At 48.9% G+C, this 20,934-nt stretch overlaps 2 protein-coding genes across 15 annotated transcripts in view; one reads left to right on the top strand and one right to left on the bottom strand.

The window, feature by feature from the left end:
* Snx27 (sorting nexin 27) overlaps window positions 1-6,663 on the top strand; it is an 80,391-nt gene extending 73,728 nt beyond the window's left edge. The window contains exons 9-12 of one of the 2 annotated variants that reach the window (XM_021195592.1): window positions 564-713; window positions 1,214-1,342; window positions 1,989-2,048; window positions 2,929-6,663. In XM_021195592.1, the coding sequence (XP_021051251.1) occupies window positions 564-713; window positions 1,214-1,342; window positions 1,989-2,048; window positions 2,929-2,976 (387 nt within the window). In that variant the 3' untranslated portion in view covers window positions 2,977-6,663. Of the gene's footprint in view, window positions 1-563; window positions 714-1,213; window positions 1,343-1,988; window positions 2,049-2,152 lie in introns of both variants that reach the window. The other variant, XM_021195593.1, reaches the window with a different exon arrangement.
* Window positions 6,664-12,830: 6,167 nt separating this feature from the next.
* Window positions 12,831-20,934, bottom strand: part of Celf3 (CUGBP Elav-like family member 3) — a 15,115-nt gene continuing 7,011 nt past the window's right edge. For 2 of the 13 annotated variants that reach the window (XM_029537303.1, XM_021195577.2), the window contains 11 exons: window positions 19,856-19,904; window positions 19,335-19,463; window positions 19,158-19,237; window positions 18,073-18,216; window positions 17,805-17,946; window positions 17,477-17,626; window positions 16,916-17,065; window positions 16,498-16,644; window positions 16,131-16,274; window positions 15,303-15,439; window positions 12,831-13,828 (listed from right to left, as the gene is read on the bottom strand). In XM_029537303.1, the coding sequence (XP_029393163.1) occupies window positions 15,312-15,439; window positions 16,131-16,274; window positions 16,498-16,644; window positions 16,916-17,065; window positions 17,477-17,626; window positions 17,805-17,946; window positions 18,073-18,216; window positions 19,158-19,237; window positions 19,335-19,463; window positions 19,856-19,904 (1,263 nt within the window). In that variant the 3' untranslated portion in view covers window positions 12,831-13,828; window positions 15,303-15,311. Of the gene's footprint in view, window positions 13,829-14,491; window positions 15,440-16,130; window positions 16,645-16,915; window positions 17,066-17,476; window positions 17,627-17,804; window positions 17,947-18,072; window positions 18,217-19,157; window positions 19,238-19,334; window positions 19,464-19,855; window positions 19,905-20,046; window positions 20,362-20,934 lie in introns of those variants that run through there. The other 11 variants (XM_029537306.1, XM_021195578.2, XM_021195584.1 and 8 more) reach the window with 9 other exon arrangements.

Genomic DNA, 20,934 nt, shown 5'->3' with positions numbered 1-20,934 from the left:
CTGGCTGTCCTGGAACTCACTCTGTAGACCAGGCTGGCCTCGAACTCAGAAATCCGCCTGCCTCTGCCTCCCGAGTGCTGGGATTAAAGGTGTGCACCACCACTGCCCGGCCTTTAGGTTTTTTATTTTATCTTAATTTTAACATGTTATAAGTATGAGGTATGGAGTGGTTTTATCCTCATCATTAAGATCGGGGTAATTTTTGATTATAGAAGAAATGGGGAAAAGCTATTATGAAGATAGGCTAGCTTTGCATCCTTTAAGTACAGTGAAAGCAGAGGGCCACACTGGCTGTCATTGTGCTAGTGCTCTTGACCACAGTATATCTTCTGTCACTTCATTTCTATACTGTCTTAAAGAGAACTCAGTGTTAGAATTATGAAGGAAAAGCTGAGAATGGGATGAAGGAGTATCACAAGTATTCCTTGTCCCAACTCTGGGACAAGTGTGCGATCAGAAGCTCGGTCTAAGGTGGCTTAGTCAGGTGCTCTTGTCCGTATCAGAAACTGCACTGGGCATCAGCATCGATAAAACCTGGTTTTCCCTTTCATTTTTTTGTTCAGTACCTCAACATGCTAAGGACCTGCGAGGGCTACAATGAAATCATCTTCCCTCACTGTGCCTGTGACTCCAGGAGGAAGGGGCATGTTCTCACGGCCATCAGCATCGCGCACTTTAAACTTCACGCCTGCACTGAAGAAGGGCAGCTGGAGGTAAGGGTTAAGTCTGGGACTGGGCCAGGGGCTCTGTCAACTGACACTCAGAGACTTTCTGTGTTTTAGTTCCTCCTTGTGGAGCAAATGAAATGAAAACTATTGATGATAATAATCAGTGAGCCTACATTGATCCTTACTGTACTAGCTCCAAATTATGCATTTTAATTATTGTATGTGTATATGGGGTGTGTGTGTGTGTGTGTGTGTGTGTGTGTGTGTGTGTGTGCACGTGTACTTGTGCCCATGCCATGGTGCATGTGTGGAGGTTATAGGACAACTCTGTGGAGTCATTTTCTCTTCGCCCACATTTGTGTGGGTTCTGGGGTTCAAACTCAGGTCAACTTGGCCAGCAAGCACTTACCCACTGAGTCACCCCAGCAACCTAAGTTTCTGTTGTCACAGCCTTTCCCTGATTCCATCAGAGTCCCTTTGCCTCAGCTCCCCAGTACTTTCATACTTAAACTGTAGACCTTACTCTGATGTTCTTGGCTGTCTAGAACCAGGTAATAGCGTTTGAATGGGATGAGATGCAACGATGGGACACAGATGAAGAAGGAATGGCCTTCTGTTTTGAATATGCGCGAGGAGAGAAGAAGCCTCGATGGGTTAAAATCTTCACACCATATGTGAGTGGGAGATGGGAGGCATGGGAAAAGTAGATTGGGCTTTGAACTTTGGAAGTAAATCCTAGTGGGAACTAAAGGGAAGGGCTCAAGAACCTGGAGCTCTCAGAGGCAACAAAGTCAGCTCAGAGGACTTCCTCTCCATTACCTCACCGTAGTTGGTGTGTGCTGCTGATTGTTTAAGACTGACTGGGTCTCACTATCTAGCCTTGGCTGGCCTAGAATTTGCTAATGTAGACCAGGCTGGCTTTGAACTCAAAGAAATCCCCCTGCTTCTGCCTTCTGAATGTTGGGATTAAAGATGAGTACCACTGTACCCTTGTATGCCCTTCTCCATAGTGTGTCTATAGCCTCTGACCTCAAACCTTTATTCCTTTGTTGATGACCATAAGAGCACAGATGGACGACCACTTTGGCATTTTGTCCATCTGGGATTGTGGAATTCGCACCCTGTGCAGTGTGTCGTAGTCAGCACTAGGAGGAGCTAGAGAACACTAGATGGTCAGGCCTGTGGTTTGTGGTTCCTGGCAGGATTTTCTCTGTCCTGGGTGGATTTGGAAGATGGAATGATAGACTTGAAGTTCAAAGGCATGACCTTGTGCCTGGTCTTGGGGAGTCAGTGAGTATTGCTACCTTTTTTTTTTTCCAGTTCAATTACATGCATGAATGCTTTGAGAGGGTGTTCTGCGAGCTCAAGTGGAGAAAAGAGGTAATTCTAAAGAATTTTTGAATTAATTTATTCCTCTTCTTGTCTACAATTCATAGGGCCATGACCAAATACCAGGACCCTCACCTCCATTTCTGTCTTTCTAGGAATATTAGTTAGAGACTGATTATCCCATGTGAGCCAGGACATTCTCCAGCGAGGCTGGCCTCTGGATGGTGAATGGGCTATGCAAAAAAGCCCTGCTTCTCCCCTTGTGTAGAGGGTGGACACTGGCTGCAGGCTCTCCCGTCTCTCATGACTTCATGGACCCTCTTCTGCCTGTTTGTTTGATTTTTGTTGTTGTTGCTGCTGCTGCTGTTTGATTTTTAATCAGTAACCCTCCATGCTGTTCCTGACCCAGGAGAGTGCCTGTCCAGAGTTTTAGCCATCTGACTGGAGAAGTCACAGTAGTGTCTTTCTTCACTAACCAAGAACATAAATGTGGGGGAAATTTTTTGCTACTGTTGTTTATAGGTGTCAGTGCTGGAGCAGAATTTAGAAAACTCTGTCTAAATATTTGGCTACTTACTCTGAAAGAAAAATCAGAAAATGAAGTATAGTCAGTCATGTGGAAGTTGATGTTCTTGCTCTAGTAGAAAGAACAGTGGGCTCTGGAAGTCATCTGGGATTTCTCCTGCTTCTTTTGTCTGTGATTTTGGGCATAGCAACCACCTCCTTAGATCTGAATTATCTCTTGTAAAAGAGGAAGACTGAGCCAGAGTCTAACTATTCAGAGTCCTCTGTGATGTGAGCGGCTGTGTTCAGTTGGAATTGCTGAACCCGGTTGTCAGCCAAGCGTGCTGCTCCCATCGTGTCGGAGGGTTGTCTCCAGAGCGGACGCCGTGCTGCTCCTCAGTAACTCTTCTTTTTTTTTTCCTTTCAGAATATTTTCCAGATGGCGAGGTCACAGCAGAGAGATGTGGCCACCTAGCCTTTCCTCATCCCTTTATCTTCTCTTTGCCCTCAGCCTCTTAGCCTTTCCGTCTCCCATGTCAGACAGTAACCATTAACACAAAAGAAGAAAAAAAGGAAAAAAAAGTCACTATGTCCCAAAGTCCTAAGCTAAATATTATTAATTACTTCCTGTGAATTTCCCATCTCTGGAACTGAGCTGGTAGAGAGCAGGTTGATAGGGCCAGAAGTCCACTGAGATCAGACACACAAGCCCAGCCAACGCACCAAAGTCATCTTTGTCGTTTAACCCGGGCCTCATACCAACAGACTCTCCTTGTACTATATTTTTAAAACTGGAACTATGAACTCCATCCATTTGCACTGTTCAAGCATATATATGTATGTATGTATGTAAAAATTATATATACACAAATTAGCTGCACGTATATACATATATATATTTCTTTTTAAATTTCATATTGATGGCAGTACCTTTTTTAGCTTGTGTTTTTACACACCTTTCACGGAATTCATGACCTCTCTCTTGCTCTCTTTATTTTGAAACAAACTTTAAAAAGGAAAAAAAAAATACAGGGAAAATACCTCTCCTCATGAAGGACTCGAAAAGTTTACAACCTGCTTGGGTTTTCTTCCCTTTTTTGTATTGAGTACAGTTTCTGGCTGTTGGTTTGCCATAGAGTCTGAGGATCGAGGAGTGTAGTGTCTTTATCTTCAAGAGGGTGCTGAGGAGGAGAAAGGTTGTTTCTCAAGAGCAGTTGAGGCTGCAGGGAGTCTAAAGACCTAGAGTCTCGATTCCAAGTCATTTTCCTAGTCCATCGATCGACTTTGAGTCCGTCCTCCATCTCCTTCCTGTTTCTTTAGGGTCTTTTATTATGCTTCCTTTTAACTGACTCAAAACAGAGTTTAGGGTAATCTGAGGAAGTTGTTACCATAGGAAACTTTTTCTTCTGCAACAGGGGTTGTATCAGGACTAACCCTGACATCAGAAGCACAGAGTTTGGACAAATGGAGGGAAGGCAGGATGGAAGCAGTGCCTCATATTTATAAGGGCCTTACCTCCTCCATTCCTGTTCAGTAACCATCTACTTTTACATCCTCTGTGAGTTCTTTAAACAGTTGTATGTGGAGGGAGTGCCTTGGGTAAACTTAGAATCTAGGTCTCTGCCAATCAAATCAGAGCCCTGTTCATGACAGCTGAGGGCCCAAAAAGTGGGAATATGGTCAATTTTATTTTACCACCACCATTTACTTCAAAGGAGACTGAAGAGAAATCTCTTAAAGAGTTCTTTACCTAGAGCTGGGGCTGAGGCTGGGGCCGGGAGTGCTTGCTTAACCTGCATAAAGCCCTAAATTCCATCCCCAGCACCACATAAAATTTGGGTGTTGGGGTATTGTAGCACACACCTGTAATCTCAGCACATGGGAGGGGAATGCAGGAAACTCAGAATTTTCAAGTCCACCTCTCTGCTAACTAATGAGTTCAAGGCTATCCTGGATCACATGTCTCAAAAGTAGAAGCGTTCCTTACCCGCTCCTGCACGTGGACCTCCTAGGACTAAAAGCAGCACTTGGGACAGAGACCAGGCTGCCACTAGAGTAATGTTCCCAAACCACGAGTGCAAGGAACTCTCAGGTTAGGTACAACTAAAACACATCTTTGAAACTCTTTATCTACTTTTCCTTCGATACTGAAGCCTCCACAGGCTTCGTCTATGGCTTTATGTAGCTGAAAGGCAGCCAGAATTGGATGTAGTCGGCAGTGTTGGATTTGGTTTAAAGTTTCTTTCATGCCTTGGTTTTGCAGAGCATTCATTATGAGGCTACTTTTCTGTCTCCATTATTCTGGCAGCCACTTGTCCTAGGAAGGTGTGAACACACCTTTTAGGACAGTCTATCCCTCCCCTACCCAAACCCGTGGGACCACAAAGTACAAAATATAGTAGTGTTTAAAGTTGAAAAGGGCAGTACCTGATTTGGAGGCTTTAATCGGGATCAAGTCTCCCTCTTGGCTTTAATAATGAGTCTGAGTACCTTAAGAGGGGGCAAGTTGATTTCCTCTCCAAGATGCTCTGGAGGCCAGATGTGTTCAAACTGTAAAAATAGCAACATTGCAGCTAATTCCCTCAGGAAGAGCCTTCCAGAGCAGATTCGGGGCTTTGGAGGTCCTGAAGAGTCAGCCCCAGATGTGTTGGGGTTAACAGAATCTGTAGGAACATCCTACTTTAGGTAGTCTTACTACCAGAACACCCAGCTGCAGCAGGGAGCCCAGAAGAGGAAGCTCCCAGAGGCTCCCAGTGGGGCTGCAGTCCTGGAGGAGGAGGTCACTGTGGCCTAGAGGGGCCACACAGGCCCACAGGATCAAGTTCTTTTGCATGAAGCAGTGTTAGATGTAACTACTCTCTCCCCCAACCCCCTACACTTCCTTTCTCTAATCCCTTCTATGTTTCTTAGACCTGGCTTCTGCCTAGGAAGGCATCTACAGTTTTTTGAGGGGGCAGTTTGTCTCTGGGGAAGGGACTTTCCCTCCCGGCTTCACTCCAGCAGAATCTTCCTGGTCTCCAGCTGTTGTTTCCTGCACGTGGAGTCTCTGTTCTCTGATACTAAAACTCAAGAGATCTTTACGGAGCAGGAACCCACTTAGTCCCTGAGAAGCCCGGCGCTCTAGGAAGCTTTTCTCGGGCAGTGCTCTGAGCTTGCTGCTCTTTGTACTTTTATCCTGGTCTCTCTGCCTTCCCCTTGCCCTTGCCGAAGCCTCAGCTCAGCACAGCTACAGTCAGTGTTCAGGGCAGCTCCCAGGCCTTGAAAGAGCTCTCAGGGAGGAACAAGGTAAATGCTCTAGCATCCTCTTGCCTGGCCCATTTAATTTTATCCTTTAGTTACCTGGGCCAGTAGCTTTGAATTATCCCTTCATTGCTCCAAACCCAATGCCTGAAGCAGCATAATAGGGCACTGATAAGAGGGAGCACCTCTCTCATCTCAGACTTTCCAGCTTAAGGGCCAGCTCCCAGAGAGCAGTCTTCTTAAAGGGACCTACACGCAGTTGAGTTGAGCTAAAGTCTCCAGGAATGGAGGTCCTTTCTGCCCTCCTGTTCATTCTGCTGGCCAGAGGGATGGCTTCAGCACACTGCTGCTCCTTCATCAGTTGGGTGGGTTGCTTTAACTTCTTTTTGGAGGAGCAGCAGTATGGCTGAATACTTAGAGCCAGCCTCGGGAGGGATGGCTTTTTTAGTCCTTGGTCTTGGATCCCCCTTCATCTAACCCTCAGCATATCTGCCAGGCTCCTTTACCTGGATAACAGCAGCTTCTTTCTCAGCAGTAACTGAGGGTGCATGGAAATTAGGCCCTGAGGAGGAGCAACACAAGAGGGATTGATCCTGGTAGGAGCACTTGGTTAGCTGCTGACCATGGGTGCCAACTTGTCATCATGCCCCCTTGTAAGCTGCTGAGCTGGGCTTCAGTTTTTCCCAGGCCATGCACACTTATAATTTATTTGAGAGAAACTAATTGTATTTTCACTGCAGTATCTTGTACTTTTATTTGTGATTTACAAAATGTGAAGAGAAAATGCAGAGACCCACTGGCTCCAGTGTTTCTCCAGCCCCTGCTCTAGAGCTAACCACTCTAAGGTTGTTTGGTAATGTCACTTAGTGTAATTAATTGTAACATATTCTTTTAAATAAATTGATTTATTGATGAAACAATTCTTTGGTTTCCTAGACTACAAATCCTTTGGGTTATGTGGGAAGAAGTAAAGAGGGGCCTTTGACAGTTGCGTTGGAACAGCTAGTCTGAAAATGAGAGGGGACGTCTAACTGCTTTTCCCAGCTAACCAGGGGAAACAGAGTTGAGGCAGGAAGGAAGGAGCTGCTCTTTCCCAGTGGCTCCCTCAGAAATTCCATCTGCTTCCTCAGTTCTCAGTTTGTTGCGCTCTCCTTTGCAAAGTCTTATGACTATTCACAAGGCTCCTTCACCAGCCAAGCACAGGTAAAACCTGGCAGAGCTCTTGGGACATGGTATGTCCCACCTGACCCCCAGAGTATGTGTATCTCATTTATAAGTAACTAGGGAAATATTTTATCACTCCCCTAATGAGTGCCTAAACAACACTATGTAGTCTGGGGGTTGTGATCTTCCTCTGATCATGTGCCTGAGAATAAAAGTGGCCTTGCTGTCCTTGGTCTTACACAGAGAACCCAGGTACCAGGCCACCTCCTTACTCAGAAGAGAGTCTGCTCTCCAAAAAGCCCAGCATTGTAGTGGGTCAGGCATTTCCATTTTGTTTGAATCATCATTTCATTTCTTGGTATTTTCATAGCCCTTTACCACATGCTTTGGTCCTTAGTTGACCCTAAGAACAAGGACCACCAAGTTTGACACATTTTGTTTGGATTTGGGTCAAGACATTATTCACAGTCTCATTCACCTAGTACTTGGAATCTAATAAATACCATGCCACTGATCACTAGACATGTAAAAAAAATTCTCTTTAATAAAGAACTGCCGGGCGTGGTGGCGTACACCTTTAATCCGAGCACTTGGGAGGCAGAGGCAGGCAGATTTCTGAGTTTGAGGCCAGCCTGGTCTACAAAGTTCCAGGACAGCCAGAACTATACAGAGAAACCCTGTCTTAAAAAATAAAAATAAAAATAAAAAAATAAAGAACCATAAAAAGGGTAGAATTGTAGAATTATAGAGGCTAAAGTAACAGCATTAGTAAATCTGTGTATGGGACACTGCCTGTGAAATCGCAAATACAGGAATGCTCACAGCCTCACAGGGGAGACAGGCCCATGATACACAGTGAAAGGTTTCAGTGCTCCAGGGATATCATAAAAGACCCAGGTATGATGGTATATGCGTATAACCCCAGTACAGGACACAGGAGGTTCAGGAATGCAGGGTCAGCTTCAGCTACATAGCAAGTTCAGGGCCTGCCTGGGCCACATAAGACCCTGTTCTCAAAAGCATGGGGATGGGCAAGATGGTTCAGTAGGTAAAGATGCTTGCTGCCAAGGCTGACAACCTGAGTTAGAATCCTAGGCCCCACATGGTGGATTTCACACAAGTTTTCTTCTACACACATGTGAGTTGTATTGCACGCACATACACAATAAATAAATCTTAAGATTTACAGATGATATAAGGAAAATCTTAAAAGTGCTGTTTAAATGATTTAACATGAGCAGGATTTCATCAAGCAGGTATCAAGCAGTATTGGCTGTTATGTACAAGACCACTGCAGCAAGCAGAGTGAAGAAGCATGGGGTAAGAAAAAAAAACAGACTTGTCCAGAGCACAGTGAATAGTTCTGTGTCTGCGGGATATAGGGCGTGTCCAAGAATTCAGGAGGAGGTAAGGATTCTCCCAGTCCCTGGTTTTACAATGTGTGTGTTCAAATGTTTGTGTCACGGTAAACGTAGGTTAAAGAACAATTTGTGGGAGTTGATTCTCCTTCCAGCATGTGGAAGAGGGGATGAATTAGGAGACTGGTATAATTATTTTGTTAAGAAGCAGATACAGTAATAACTGAAAGGAAGAAATAGATATAAGGAAAAATTATAGAAATAGAATCTTGTGATTTAACAACTGAATTTACATGAGATGGGTGAAGGGCTCCCAAGCTCTGTGTGACTAGAGAATCAAACAATTTTAAGAGTTGAGCCAGGGGGGATGGTGAGATGGCTCAGTGGGCAAGAGCTCTTCCAAAGGTGCAGAGTTCAAATCCCAGCAACCACATGGTGGCTCACAACCATCCTTAACAAGATCTGACTCCCTCTTCTGGAGTNGAAAGAGAGAGAGAGAGAGAGAGAGAGAGAGAGAGAGAGAGAGAGAAAGAAAGAAAGAAAGAAAGAAAGAAAGAAAGAAAGAAAGAAAGAAAGAGAAAGAAAGAGCTGTAATGCCATCATTCGGGATGTAATTGTAGGATGACCAGGAATCCAAGATCATCTGTGGCTATATAGCAAGTTTGAAGTCTACCTGGGCAGCATGGGAGTCTGTTTCAAAAAATAAAGTGGGAGAGGGGAGTACTTTCAAAGCAGAAAGGCAAGTAGGTCTCGTAAGTTCGAGGCCAGCCTGGTCTACAGAGTGAGTTCCAGGACAGCCAGGGCTACACAGAGAAACCCTGTCTCAAAATGCCAAAAAACAAAAGCCAACCAACCAAAACCAAATAAAGTATGCTAGAGAAATGCCTATTGGTTAGGAGCTCTGTCCGCTCTTGCAGAGGGCCCAGGTTCAGTTCCCAGCACCCACACGGTAGCTCACAGGCACCTGCAACTCAAGCTCCAGGGGACTCAACCTCCTTGCTGGTTTCTCTGGGCATCAGGCAAATAAATATGCAGCCCACAAATAAACATGTAGACACACATAAAAATCCTAAAGCTGGCCATGGTGGCACAAGCCTTTAATCCCAACACGTAGGGAGGCAGAGATAGGGCTATCTTTAAGTTTGAGGTCAGGGTGGTCTGCAGAGTGAGTTCCAGGACAGCCAGGGCTACACAGAGAAACTTGGTCTTGAAATACCAAAAATAAATAAATCTTAACCAAAAAAGAAAAGCAAAAAGCTTAAGACTTTGGAGGGAACATGTTTTAGTATTAGACTACTCAGATTTACACACAGTGGGAAATCCAGTATAGATATCTAGGAGTCACTTCTTTTTTAAAAACGTGTGGGTATTTTGCCTTCTTGCATAGGTATATGTACCACATACATGCCTAGTGCAATGGATCCCCTGGAACTGGAGTTACAGTTTTCAGTTGTGGTGGTAGGAATTGAACCCAGGTCCACTAGAGGAGCAGCCAGTGCTCTTAACTGCTGAGCCACCTTCTGCTCCAGGAGTCATTTCTTTAGAGATTTTTTTATGTGTATGTATGTGCAAATATATGTGTTGGAATCCTCTGGTACTAGATTTACAGACAGTTGTGAGTCACTATGTGGCTATTGGGACTCAACCTGTGTCCTCTGCAAGAATAGTAAACATGCCAGGTGTGGTGGCGCACACCTTTGATCCCAGCACTTGGGAAGCAGAGGCAGGCGGATTTCTGAGTTCGAGGCCAGCCTGATCTACAGAGTGTATTCCAGGACAGCCAGAGCTACACAAAGAAAACCTATCTCAAAAAAAAAAAAAAAAAAAAAAAAAAAAAAAGAATAGTAAACACTTTTAACTGATAAGCCATCTCTACAGCCCCACTGGTCATTTCTTCAATGTTTACTAAATAGCTCCTAGTGTTTAGAGTACTAGCAATGAACAAGGCATATGTAAGGCAGTTATAATTCAGATTTGGCCATGAGTGGGTATATGTGGTAGTGTTTACTAGTAGGAAAACTAAGAGAAAAGGTAGTAATTTGTTCTTACTGAGCAGGTGAAAAGATCCAGTCCGTGGAGGGAGGAAATCCTGCATCTGGCAAGAGGAAGTTGACTCTTGGAGAAATACAGTGAACCCTGTGTAGGTGCACACCTGTGATCCCAGAACATGGGAAGTGGAGACAGAAGAACAGGAGGTCAAGTTCATTCTTGACCGACCACACAATGATTTGGAGACTGTTCTAAGTGACTCAGTGGGCCACCAAGGTGATTGTGATTAAGCCTGATGACCTAACTCAGTCCCCCAGAACCCACATGGTAAAGAGATAATGAGCTCCTTCCAGAAACTGTCCTCTAACTACCACCGCATGTGCAGGACTGCTCACCGCTACACATGCATGTGTGTGCGCACATTAAATGAGGCTGAGCCTGGTGGTGGTTGTGTACACCTTCAATCCCAACATTCCAGAGACAGGTGGATCTGAGTTTGAGGCCAGCCTAGTCTATAGAGAGAGTCCCGGAACTGCTAGAACTATGCAGAGAAACCCTGTCTAGAAAAACCTAAATAAATTAATAAGTAATAAACAGAGGGTGAAAAGTGAGAAAGCTTTTCTAAGAACCAGGATGTGAGGCCAGGGCTATCCAAATGTTCATCTTTAGAGAAGATCGTTGAAGCTTGGCCATGAAGGAATTCTTGGATCACAGATACTCAAAGATGTGAGTGGCATGCCAAAAAAGGCTATAGATGCAGTCCGCACGCCTCCACACATCCTCAGTGTGCGTGTTTCCCAGCACTGTAAGTACAGAAAAGGAAGAGTATTGAACTTGTCCAGGGTCTTCCCTGCCACAGTCTCATCAGCTGTAGGTTCCATTGGGGTGGGGTTTTTGGTCCTGTCTCTTCTGTTAACATGACACTTTTCCTTCAGCAAGTTATGAGGAACATACAATAGAGGCAGTCCCTCATCTGCCTAAGAGCCCAAAGATACCAGGAGTGAGGAAGTGCAGTCATTCTGGGAGAGCCTTCTGATCTGAAACTCACCATATTTGTTCTGACCTACAAACTGTTGTAGAGAGAGAGCTCTAGGGAAAGTTTACAGACACTAACCACCAGCTGCTATTGGCCTGACACTTGCTTCTCATTGTCCTGCCAAATGCATGCACATACAACTTGTCACTAAGATTTCAGGCTCTTTGTTACTGGCTAAATATCCTGCCTAGAGCCTTATTGTCGGGCTTTTAAGCTTCATTGTTGTTCCAGGGTTACAGCTTGACTGGATGGAGAGCATGTCCAGAGAGGATGAGCTGAGATGGGCTCCCTAAATGGCTGGCACCATCCCATGGACCCACACTGAATGAAGAAAGAATACAAGCAGACTCTCTGCTCTAGAGCTATAAACAAGCCGCTTTTCATAAGAAAAGCAGAGAGTGTGGACTTCACCCCATTCCTGACCCTTACACCACACTAATATTTGCTTTTCCCCAAAGCCATACGCAAAAGTGTATCTCCATAGTGCTTCTTGTGTGCCTGCCTGCTTGATTTCTGTCTGTCCCAGGCTGGCCACAAACTCCTGAACCCTTTGCCTCAATCCCCCAAGTGCTGGAATTGCAACCATGTGCTGCCATGCTCTGACTTCCTTTGAACTATTAGAGGCTGTGCTAAGAAGAGAAGAGTGAGGGGCAGTGGGGTGAGCTGTGAGGTTTGACCCATGGCTGCAGTTTCTCTTTTGCCCTTGTATTTACCTTGCCTTACCCTCGCCGCTTTCCTCTTCTTACCCCCTTGATTTCTTTCTCATTTTTCTGTATTGGTGTAGAGAGGGCCATGTACACCCTTGCCAAGTGTTCTGACACTGAGCTACACCCCCAGGCTGCAGTCATCTTTTCAGTGAACAACTCTGACCAGAGGCCAGGATCCTAACTGGAGGGGGGCAAGTTTCTAAGGCTTGGCAGAGAGGAGCTACCTACAAGCAGGTGGGTGGTACTATACCCCATGATCGCTGTGGGCCAACAGCAGTTCTTAGGAAAGAAACTGACTTTCAGACCTTCTGCTGGATGGATCACTGCAGCGGCCTGCTTGATACTCTAGAGTTAGACAAACGTTCACCTCCCGTGGCTTTCTCTTTTCTGTCATGACCCTGGGAAAAGGAGTTAGCCTTCAAACTATCCAATTCCCTGCCTATAAAATTATATCCTGCCCCACAGGATTGTGGAGAGTAAGGACATGAACATTAAGGGGTCGGCACAGGACCATAAACAGCAGTAGTATTAAAGCCAGCTCCCAGTGTCCTAAAACTATAAGACCCCAACCTTAGAGGGGCGTGGCTGGACACAGCGAGACCTCCTGACCTGCTCGCCTCTGCACTCACCTGCAGATTCTTTCCCCTGGGCCTGACTTGGAAGAACATTCTAGAATTAAGCACCAAAGATGAGCAGGTAGGATCATTGACTTTATGGGCAAGGTCTGAACACAGAGAAGGCTTGGCCTTCCACGAAAGTTTTGCCAAACTATAGTCTCTCCCTCCCTCGCCCTTCCCCAGTGTGAGCACCCTACTCTCAACCTTCCACGACTCAGTTGATGCTTTGAAATGTTTTTCTTTATTTAGACAGAAAAGACCAACTCTTTAAAAGTAAAACTCAATAACTTAAGCGTAGAGAACTGTCAGAAATTGATTCCCCCTTCTTATCCTTTACCCTCCCACCCCACCCCATATTCTCTTCCCCAAAACCTCTTCCTAAAGAAAATGGCCAGGTAATAAACCCCTTTAGCCCTCCCCATACCCTTCCCCCCAATACCCAATTACCCCCAAAGCAAAGGGAGAAATCAAGAGAGGGGGAAAAAAAAATTCCAAGGGCAGCATTGTCTAAACTCCCAGAAAGAGAGATGGCAGCATCTGGCTGGGTGGGCTGAGTAATGCCCTGGTGTGGTCACGGTATTTACATGGAGGGGCCAGCAGAGACTGTAAACATATTTAGGGATTCAGGGAGAGGTCTTTTCCTCATGAAAGGAGGGTCTCTGTGACTGACTGGCAGAGAGGCAGCCCTCAGGGCCCCCCTACATCCTCCTTGGAGGGGGCCCTTGGGGGGAGGCAGTGAGTTTTAGGGCTGGGAGCCGACTTGGAGATCTCCTACCTCTAGCTGAGGGTGGGGAGAAACGTGGGAGCCAGCTTCTGAGAAGGCCCTGCCATGGGGAGAGGCTAGGGGAGGGTGCCCTGCTGCCCTCTGCACAGCTACTGCAGGCCACCGAGGGGAGGCCAGGGCCAGCAGTGGGCACGGAGGCTCGTCCAGGAGCCTTAGCAGAAGGCAGATACCCTGAACCTTCAAGCCTATTCCTTGTTTCCTCACAAAGGCCAAAAGGGCACTGGGGAGGAGATAGGCTCTTGAAGCCAGGGAGGCAAAACCATGGCCCTTCAGAGGCAAGATGGTGGGAGTGAGCCAGGTCCTGGGCCCTCAGGGCCATGAAGCAGCTTTTGCCCCAGAGTCCAATCAAGGCCCAGGGCAGATGTGCAGAGAAGGCCAGGGCCAGTCATAGGAAGAGGGTATGAAGTGCCCCTTCCTCTGGTATCTCCAAACCTGTGAAGGAAGGAAATATAGGTGAAGCACAGGGAAGGTTTCTAGTACTGGTCACAGGTTCTGGTAAGGTTGGGGTGGCCGGGAGTGATGGCACCAATGATGGGCCATCTGAGAAAGGCAGGCCATCAGAAGGCCTTGTCCCAGCAGACCCATCTGCTCACCTCCCCGTCCCTCCAGCTATGAGGGCATAGAGCAAGGATAGAGAAACGGGGCAGGAGGCAGGAACAGTACAGAAACTGAAGCCACTGGGAAGAAGTGGGTCAGAATGATGGAAGATAGCTAGATGGGGAGAGAGGCGAGGAAATGAGACACACAGGCAGGCAGAGAGAACTAGAAGGAAGGCACAGGGGGTGCGTGGACAAGACAGACACCCGGTGAAGGGAGCGTCCGCAGAGGCTGGGATGACAGGGGGGCTTAGGGATGGAGTCTCATGGGTGACACCACTCCCAGCCCTTAGCGTTCTCATTCCTTTTTGGAAAGGAACATAGGAAGAAGCAACAATCCACAGACCACAGACCACAGTCACCAACCACTGTTGACCACGCACATCCCGCGAGCTGCCCTGGCCCTGAGCCTGGGCTGGGGGCTGTTTCCCTCCATAGCCCCTCCCCAGATAACAAACAATTGGCTCCAAAGACAACACGCTCGTTCCATGCAACTTACAGGGGCCCGGAGCAGGGGTCCGGGTTGGGGGCTTCAGCCGACAATGGACACGGACCCTGGGCTGGGGGCCCCCAGGGTGGGGGGAGTTAAGCAGCCAGGATTGGGGGGGAAAGGGGAGAAACAGAAATGTGGGTATTGTTCTTGGGTTGTGATTTTTCAGGTTTGGTCCAAGGGAGATTAACAAAGTTAGGAAGGGCTACTGGTCTGTGCTCCAAGGTTGGTTGGCAGCCTACAATGGGCTCCTCCGTACGATTCCACTTCCTCCTCCAAACCAAGCCACACCCACTCCCATCTGTCTGGGGTTCTGCCCCAAGGTCCACTGCCCTGGGAAAACCACCTGCAGTTCAGGGCAATGGGAACTGCTGTGTCTCCACCTCTCTGGAGATCAGGTTTCAAAACCAAGAGGCTCTGTGACCCTCCAGTTCTCCAAACCAGCCTCCTGGCCCCCAAAACCTACAATACTAATTCTATCCAGCCCCAAGGAAAACCAGAAAGAGAAAGACACAGACACATGGACGCTGACCAGACAAACAAGACCAGATACTGTGGAAAACTCTTAAGAGCAGACACAGGTGTAGACTTATCTCCTCTGGGGTGTGTGTGTGTGTGTGTGTGTGTGTGTGTTGTACATATATGCACACACACGTGTATGTGGGTAGGAGACACAACTGACTGAACAATAATAGCTGGGGTAGTGGCCCAAAACCCATTGCTCATGTCCAGCATCAGGGTGGGGTAGGTGGTAGTGAAGGGGTCTGGCTGCAGTGTGTGGGTCCCGACATCGAGGTCACAGAGCAGGAGCAGCACCCACCTGAAGCCCTTAGTAGGGCCTGTTTGCATCCTTAGGCCGCTTTAGCTGGACTTTGAGGCGCTTCATGCCAATCTGGAAACCGTTCATAGCCTGGATGGCAGCCTGGGCACTGGCCGGATTGTCGAAACTCACAAAGCCTGAGGTGAGAAGGGCATAAGGCCTGGCCCAGCCCTCCATCACTGTCCTGCCTGCCACAGGGCCCACTTATGTGGTTTCCCACCCTACTTCTTCCGGGCATCTCTAATACCATGAAACCTGCCTGGCACATAGTAGGCATTCAGAAATCGTTTGTTGATGATAGATTTAATGAGTGAATCCAGTCCAGCCATTCATACAAACTAGGATGTACTTTCCAGTATTCTTTGAAGGGTGGCCCCTTCCTCAGTCTGAGAGCTCTCAAAAACATCCCACAGGTGGTTTTTGAAACAAGGGACTGTAGGAAGCTTCCAAAGTCTCTCTCTCTCTCTCTCTCTCTCTCTCTCTCTCTCTCTCTCTCTCTCTCTCTCTTTGTGTGTGTGTGTGTGAGAGAGATGGGGGGGGGGGAATAGAACCTAGGACTTCACGCCACTAAATGCACTCAGATCTCTGAACTATACCTCTGGCCCCAAGGCTGGCTCTTAAGGAAGCTATGACTTTTCTAGGCCTGAGTGGCGACTGTATGGGATGGGGGAGGGGGGTCAGAGATGGTTCTTTTTTGGCCTTGGATATGCAGGCTTCAAATACAGAGTTCACTGAGTCCCTAAAATGCCTTCAGATGTGACGAACTTAGTCCTAAGAGTTCAAACAAAAATGGCCATACTCTTGTCTTTTGGATCATCATATTCTTACCAAAACATTTGCTCTGATTGGTGGCCCGGTCAACAAAGACTTTGGCTGAGATGACATGACCAAAAGGGACAAACATCTGGAGGATCTCTGAGTCTGTGAACTCCTGGGGCAGGTGGTAGATGAAGATGTTGCAGCCATCAGGGCCTGAGTGGCAGCAGAGACAGAAGGGGTAGCTCAGAGACTGGCAAGTGCAGACTTCATTGGCAGAGGGGGGGGGGGGACAGCGGCCACCAATCCTGGCCCCAGCAGCATCCTCACACACAGGCCCAGAGCCTGGGAAGGAGCCATTGGGAGTACCCGAGCCCACACATGGGCGTTCTTATCCCTGCAGGTTTTCAGCTACCAGGACCCTGCCCCAGGCTGGCACCTTCCCGTTGCTGCTGCTGCTGCTGCTGCTGCTGCTGCTGCTGCTGCTGCTGCTGTTGCTGGGGTGGTGGTGGGGGCTGCTGGGCAACCAGGGCTGGAGGCTGCGGGAACGCAGGTGCAACCAGGCTGTAGGCTGCGGGATACGCTGCTGAGGTGGTGAAGACAGAAAGCTAATGGGGTTCCCCCGACTCCTCAAAACCAGCCTTGTCTCCCACCTCAGCCCAAACCAGTGGGATCCACAGGCTGAGAGGATGTCCGGGAAGAGACTTCCTCAGACAAATCCTGAATGTGTGCCACTCTCACAAGCACAGCTTCTCGGGAAGGCGGGAGGGTGTGGTTGGCAGAGGACTGTAGTTCCTAGATGGGTTTCCCCATGCTAGTCCACCCACCTGGGCAGGGCCTGGGCTAGAGAGCCTCACCTGTGTAGTGCTGCATTCCTGCATAGGCCTGCTGGAGAGGGTCCACGGGGGCTGCTGGGCTCTGGGCTGCAGAGAGCGTCACAAGCCATGAGTGGGCCTGGGACATAATGGGAACCCCGCCAGCACTTCTCTCAGCAGACAGAGCCTCATCTGGGGGTGGGGTGAGATGAGAAGGGAAATGCATATGGTAGTAGGGAAGGGGTAAAGTCTGAGACTGACATGCCACTCTAGTCACCTCGCTAAGCCTCAGCTGCCCTGGCCAAGAACCCAAAGAATGCCTGAGCTCAGTAGCTCATGCCTTTAATTCCATACTCAAGGAAGCAGAGCTAGGCAGATCTTTGTGAGTTCAAGGCCAATCACACAGAGACACACTGTCTCAAAAAACACTTTACAAACAAGAAAGAAGGGGAGGAACCCGAGGAGCATTTCCGCCCAGGAAGAGAGCAAGAAAAAGCACCTTAAGCCCTGAGGTTGGAGAGGGAAGGTGAGCCATGGCTGCCAGCAATGGGAGTAGTGGCCTGGGTGGCTGATGGAGCAAGGCGGGCAGGCAGAGAGCCCCACCTGGGTAAGGGTGAACCCCGTTGGGATACAGGGCATCCGGGGCAGGCTGCCCTGTAGGCTGGGTGGGCACCGGGCTGTAGCCGTTGACGCCCAAGGCAGCAGGGATGGCAGAGACGGGCGTGGCAGCAATGGCAGGAGGGGTGCTGGTTCCTAGGAAGGAGAACATGGCAGCGACAGAGCAGAGAGGCAGGCAGATGCAGAGAACCAGTAGGCAGATCTGGTGGGGGTGGGGGGCAGTCGAGCAGAAGGCTGTTCTCTGCCCCCCGAGCACCTCCTGCACCCCATGGTTTGCCCTAGTCCCTGCCCAGCTGCCTAGCACAGGCCTTACCTGAGGATGGAGTGATGGGGGTGGCGATGAGGCCATTGGCACTGATGGCAGCCATGTGCTGCATCTGCACAGCAGCCATGGTGGCCATAGGGCTGAGGTAGGCACTGTGAGCTGCTACCAGGGCCGCCTGCTGCTGCATCAGCTGTGGGATGGGGAGAGGAGAGTAGGGCCTGGCCCCCAGCACCCCTGCTTTGGTGTTTAGAGGGTGGGCCTGGAAGGACATGGAGATGAGCAAGATCTAGAACTGAGGGTGGGAGGGTATGCTTACGGCCTGGGTGTAGGCGCTGTAGGCTCCAAACTGGAGGGCGATAGGGCTGAACATGCCCAGCTGGGTAGCCACCTGCTGCATCCGACGGAGACCTCGCTCCTTCTCTGTGTCAGCAAACTTTACCACCAGGCTGGATGAGGCACCCTGGCATGGGCCCCACATGTCACAGGAAGAGTCAGAATCTGCTCCCTGGGGGCCTCGTCTGGCCTCAGCCATTACAGTGCCCTATCCAAATGGGGAGATCTTAATCCCACCATCTCCCTGCACTGGGATATGTAAAAGGCTAGATAGAATTGAGGAATGTGAACTTAAGTGCAAAAAAAAAAAAAAAAAAAAAAAAAAAAACAACAACAAACCAACCAAACAAAACAAAACAAAACAAAAAACCAGACAGGCCTGTGGAAATAGAAAGGATGGCACTGAGAGACGTCTGTGCTGGCAATCCACAGTGGATTAGCTGTGGGAAATGTTAAGCCGCTCCATCTCCCTGCCATGATTCTGGACCCACGCCAGGGTCTCATGGAGTGCTCAGTGGGTGCCACAGCACATTTTAATGTTAGCCTGAGCCAAATCAAATCTAAATCAGAACATTGGCAAGTATTGTTATAGAGTCCTAGACTCAGAGGTGAAGGACCCAGCCAGCTGATTCGGTTCTCTGTCTGATGCCTCAACTTTTGAGCTGTGAGAGGCCCACATCTGTTGGAAGCAGCTAGTTAGGTTCCAGCTGGAATTCCAGCTCATACGCAACTGAACGAACACTAACATTTGGGGACAACAGTATCAACATGTGCTGTGCAGATGTGGGGCCTCTAAACCAGGGTCCCGACACCCCAAGAGATGAGATGGGGTCGCGAGGGTGGAGAAGCGATAGGAGCTGAGGGGAGGCTGGAGAGGAGCGCAAGGGAATTGGACTAGAGGAGGAGCAGCTATGGGGGTGTGGTATTTGATTCGTTGATTCTTTTGGGAAAGTTCAAAAAGAAATAAATTAGAAATCCTATCCTGAATGGAAGTGTGCTCTGTGCCAGGGCCTGGCAAGTGTGCCAGTGGGAGAGAGAGAGAGAAGGAAGGAGGGGACTGGGGCTCACCGGCAGGGTCCGGCTGCTGTGAAGGGTATTGATGGCTGCCTGGGCCTCAGCGTGTGTCTGAAACTTCACAAAGGCACAGCCTAGAGTAAGTGGATGGGGTGGAGAAGAAGAGAGGTGAGTGTCTACCATGAAGGCACCCTACTGGGTCCTGCAGAGAAAGGATAAGGCGGAGGCTACCTTTGCTGGTACCGTCTGGCCCCCGGAGCACAGTGCACTCGTCTATAGTTCCAAATGGTTCAAACATCTTCCGGACATCCTCATCTGTCTGCTGCTTTCCTAGCATGCCCACAAAGAGCTTCCGGTCTTCTGGGGGGTGGGGCGTAGGAGGGGAGGAATGTACAGGGCCTCCTGACCACTTTCCCAGCCCTCCACCTTCCCCTGTTGCTGACACCACCTCCCCCATCCTAGGGAACTGTGGCTCTAGGGTGTGAAGAACTGATAGTTGGGAATTAAGAGTTCAGTAACATGCAGAACTCAGCTCTGAAGGACATGAACTCTATTTGGCCTCCGCTTTGTAATCTCTGCAAATGGGCCAGATCTACTACCACTCCTACCGCCCACTCCTTAACCCAACCTTAGCAGATAATTCTTTAGCATTACCAGACTTCCTTCCTCAAGAAAGGCTGTCCTTCAGCTCCATCAAGCCCTGGGCCTGGGGGTAGGAGAAAAGGGGCTAAAGCCAAAGTTATAGAACCTACCTCCTCGACTCTCGCTGTCGGCTGGCTTGACCTGGATCGGCCTGTTCATCTATAGGAGAGAAAAAAGCAAGCTGCCAGGGCCTCCTCAGAGCATCCAGGAGCCCTCCCCAGCCTGAAGGGAGCGGAGTTGCCTCCACCCTCTAAGTTGATGGGAAGGAAAGGGTAGGCCCAATCTTGTCTAGAATTCAGACCTGAAGGGATTAGAGATACTGGGGAGAGGGATGTGTTGGAAGATTTCATGGGTGCAGCTCTGGGCTCAGGCTGGCCTCAGAATGCCTGGGTCACCCATAGGTGTTGCTCTCTTAGGTGAGGAAGGCCTGCTCTTAGGACCTAGGTCTTGAGTCAGAGCTCAACCAAGGAACCGATCAACCAGAGCTGCCTCCATTCTGCAAAAGTAAGCGCAAACAGGCTATCGCATAGAGAACCCCCAAGGAAGGCTGAGGGAGACCCCACAGAGGCCCAGAATTCCTTCTGACCACTGGAGGTGTGTCTGCCTCTTTCTGCACCCCTACACCCCTTGACCCCAGGGGGAAGGCACTCGGGCAGCACAAAGGGAGCAGATGCCCAGTCTCCGTGGCAACGGGAGAATGCGCACCATGGCAACCGCCCACTCAGCCTGATTTATCCGTCCCCGTCGCCCTGGCGACCGTGGTGACGTCATCACTTGTGCTTCTCCACACACATCAGAGGAGGACTGGAGGGGGGGGTGGGAACAGGGTATGCTGGGGGGTAGAGTATTGGGTGGGGGCTGGGAGGTGGGGGAGGGGCCCAAGAAAGCTTCCTGGTCTTGGAGAGAGGTGGAGTCAGTCCTGCAGGGCCCATGCTGTTCCAGTCTCTGGTTCCCGTGTCCCCCGCCTCCACAACCAGTCCTTCCTATCTGGAGAGCTGAGAAAGCGCTAAAGAAGCGCTGAAGGAGCAGAGCCTATCCGTGGTCCTTGCAATCCTCCCTGACTCGGAAGTCCTCCAGAGCTCTATCCTCTCCTTGACACCCACAGTATCACCCTTTGTTCAGTCTTCAGTGTGGGCAGAAACATTTCTAGTTCTATTCTGTTAGAATTGGGAAATACTCCTACAGGTTG

The sequence above is a fragment of the Mus pahari genome, chromosome 4 (assembly GCF_900095145.1).
Source record: "Mus pahari chromosome 4, PAHARI_EIJ_v1.1, whole genome shotgun sequence".
In the NCBI taxonomy this organism is placed as follows: Eukaryota; Metazoa; Chordata; class Mammalia; order Rodentia; family Muridae; genus Mus; species Mus pahari.
The sequence above is the reverse complement of the archived record's forward strand: the minus strand, read 5'-3'. Positions and strand labels throughout refer to the sequence as shown.